Source organism: Diaphorina citri, unplaced genomic scaffold (genome assembly GCF_000475195.1).
Source record: "Diaphorina citri unplaced genomic scaffold, Diaci psyllid genome assembly version 1.1 scaffold7287, whole genome shotgun sequence".
Classification (NCBI taxonomy): domain Eukaryota; kingdom Metazoa; phylum Arthropoda; class Insecta; order Hemiptera; family Psyllidae; genus Diaphorina; species Diaphorina citri.
Window position 1 is genome coordinate 1 of NW_007384663.1, and position 3676 is coordinate 3676.

The window sequence follows — 3676 nt, forward strand, 5'->3', positions numbered from 1 at the left end:
GAACATTATGTTTTCAGGGTAAAATCCGCCTCAGGTGGGAATCGAACCCGCGGCCGAGCGCTTACGAGGCAGACGCGCTAACAACCAAGCTAACTAGGCTGGTGAATGACTCTTTTCCATGACTTAGTCATTCCCTCTCAAAACGAGGAAAATTTTCCTTTTATGGTGGATTGGAACAAAACACATGCCTTCAAATCAGGCACTCTCCATTTGTCAGGGGTCTAAGTTGACCTTGATCTTAGCCTTTAATTTAAAGATACGATTTACTAATTGGATTTTTTTTTCCAAGATGGAATCCTTTTCCACCAATGGCGAGCGAGAGTGCTCGGACAGCGAGCAAGTGGACAACCCCTCCTCCCCCTCTCTAGTCGATATGGAAGACATGGGTCGAACCCCGGTCCCCAGACCACGAGGCCCCGTGGTTACCACTCGGACAGCGAGCATGTGGACAACCCCTCCTCCCCCTCTCTAGTCGATATGGAAGACATGGGTCGAACCCCGGTCCCCAGACCACGAGGCCCCGTGGTTACCACGAGCAAGAGAAAGCGAGAACCTTCACCCCCACCCCTGGCTAAGACCTGGCAGGTATGTACTAAAAGTTCGGAGGAAGAATTAGAAGTACTTTATCTAAGGATCTAATTTTGATTTTGTTAAGCATAACTGCTCATCACAAATTTCATGAGTTGACTTGGACTCGAACCACCAACCTCCAGATTCAAAGCCCATTATGACCACTACACACGACTGAGATTGGTCGGTACTTTGTACTTTCCATTCTGTACCGAAATCGAAAAAAGATTAAAATTCACATTGTTACTGTTTACTGTTAACTTTTCCTTTTTTCGTGCCCAAATGTCCCCTCCGAAAAAGTACTATTTGAGTGGGTACACTTCTAGTACATTTCCGTACCTTTACACTTCCGTCAACTAATTTAGAGTATCCAACTTTAAACTGTTTGTGAGAGGCGTGATACCTGTCTCACCTCAAGGTAGTAAATACGTAGATTACGTACCTGCATTATTAGAGTAGATAAACATTTCGTAAATATTTAGTACATTTGCAGAAACGTACGAAAATGTACCGTAGAGTGTAGATTACGTACCTGCATTATTAGAGTAGATAAACATTTCGTAAATATTTAGTACATTTGCAGAAACGTACGAAAATGTACCGAAAAAAAGTTAACATATGTTGATTCCTTTTTTACTTTCCTTATCCTATAGGAAGGAAAGTAATGTATTTGACTCTACTTTCAGGAAGCACGTAGATTACGTACCTGCATTATTAATTATTAGAGTAGATAAACATTTCGTAAATATTTAGTACATTTGCAGAAACGTACGAAAATGTACCAATAGGTAAATTTCCGAAAAAAAAGTTAACATATGTTGACTTTTTTACTTTCCTTATCCTATAGGAAGGAAAGTAATGTATTTGACTCTACTTTCAGGAAGCTCTAGGCCCTCCACCCTCACCAGATAACTTCAAGGAGTGGGTGGCTTACCATCAGGCGAAGTGGAAGTGGCAGAAACAGAGGCGACTGGCTGAGAGAAATAATCTGATGGAGAAGCGGATTCGAACCGCGGACCCGTCAGCCCCTGTGTCCAATTCCGGACTGGGTAAGTTGTACCTGCATTCGACAGCCTAGTTAGCTGGAAAGGTTGCGCGCCTGCCTTGTATAACTGCGAAAACAAGATTGTATATTATTTTACCATGGTAAAATGACCTAGTAGTCAAATAATCCGACATTTGCAAACAAACCAACAAACAACAGATTGTATATCGAACCGCGGACCCGTCAGCCCCTGTGTCCAGTTCCGGACTGGGTAAGTTGTACCTGCATTCGACAGCCTAGTTAGCTGGAAAGGTAGCGCGCCTGCCTTGTAACTGCGAAAACAAGATTGTATATTATTTTACCATTGTATATTATTTTACCATGGTAAAATGACCTAGTAGTCAAATAATCCGACATTTGCAAACAAACCAACAAACAACAGATTGTATATTATACACAATAAATATTCAAAATTCAACAAGCGCTTGGTTGTGGGTTTGTCGGAGCGAAATTCATCCTATAGAGATAAGGTTCGTTTTCGGAATGCCTGACTTTCTCCTGTACTCTTTTAATACCAAGGAAGCGAGGTATGTCGAGAAATATTACCCCGCCTTGGAAGCCAGCAATGCCATTGTAGAACATATAACAGAAAATATAAAATTATGTTGTTAAAAAAAAGATTAAAATTTAAACAAAAACCTGAAACAATGACACGGTACGATCATCACCACTGGTGTAAGCTGTGCAACGATAACAAATAGGTTTTAATAGAGGATAAAGAGTCTGAACAAATGTCTATGTCATAGGAGTATTTAAGAAGTAGAGAGGACAGTTTTTAATTTTGATTTTGTGGAGGTGTTCAGCCAAACAGTCGTGTCCTATGAGTAGCCGGAAATGAGCAACCGCCGCCTTCCTCGGAAGGTTTGGAATAGAGTTTGGATTATTGCCTAGAGGACGCCACTTTTTTCCTTCACTCTCAGACCGACAGTGTTAACAAAACAGATTAATAACAATTGAAAAAGCAAAAAGACAAACATAAAATGTACAATATTGATTTTTTCTAGGTCGCTGCCAAGGTGATGCTGGGCCATTATTTGAGTCACCTACCGGGTGTCAATATTATACTAGAACAGAGCAGATATTACAGGGTGCCCCTGGGCAATATACCGCAGGACGCGACGCTGTTTGCCACTGATGTGTTCTATGCCAGGTGAGTTTATTTCATTTGTGTGTTTGGGTCAGCTCCCTGCACTCGCCTTGCACGCGGTAGACCCGGGTTTGATTCCTGGCGGGGTCAAAAAAAATTGTATCATGCAAAGGTCTGATTCCGTGACTGGCTGTTGCGGGGCCCAATCATCTTCGTGAGGAAAATGAGTAGCTATGTAATACAAATGCGCATAGCGACTGATGCCAGCATGGTAGGTAAACATTAAGCGCTGGATTATTGAGATATTTGGAAAATCCTACAATGCTGCAGTCAGCACCAAGTAACGTACTGCTGTCTTCCTGGCCTCACACAGGCTGCTTAAATTTATAATTCACCATTCACCACGTTCTTGTTGTCTGTAGCTTGTACACAGTAGCAACAAAAAGTCTTCACTTGACTAAATAAACAAATTTATTGATGGAAAAGAGGCAACAGTATTAATTAGTACGTGACATGGTATCCAATTTCCAATGTTTATCATAACATGTCTTGTTGACATCCAGGTTCCTCCAAAAGAACAACTTCGTTCTGTGGGTATCCGAAATTGACAAGCCAGACCTGGGTGACCATTGCCAGCATGGTAGGTAAACATTAAGCGCTGGATTATTGAGATATTTGGAAAATCCTATAATGCTGCAGTGAGCACCAAGTAACGTACTGCTGTCTTCCTGGCCTCACACAGGCTGTTTAAATTTATAATTCACCATGTTCTTGTTGTCTGTAGCTTGTACACAGTAGCAACAAAAAGTCTTTTGACTAAATAAACAAATTTATTGATGGAAAAGAGGCAACAGTATGAATTAGTACGTGACATGGTATCCAATTTCCAATGTTTTTCATAACAAGTCTTGTTGACATCCAGGTTCCTCCAAAAGAACAACTTCGTTCTGTGGGTATCCGAAATTGACAAGCCA

General features: G+C 41.3%; 1 protein-coding gene across 1 annotated transcript; it reads left to right on the forward strand.

The window, feature by feature from the left end:
- Positions 1-289: 289 nt before the first annotated feature.
- Positions 290-3342, forward strand: LOC103522194 (DNA polymerase epsilon catalytic subunit A-like; the record flags this gene model as incomplete). The annotated part of the gene is made up of 5 exons (XM_026832485.1): positions 290-413; positions 518-585; positions 1451-1642; positions 2620-2765; positions 3266-3342. Coding segments are annotated over exons 1-5 (607 nt in total), but the record flags the coding sequence as incomplete, so codon positions are not given.
- Positions 3343-3676: the final 334 nt, after the last annotated feature.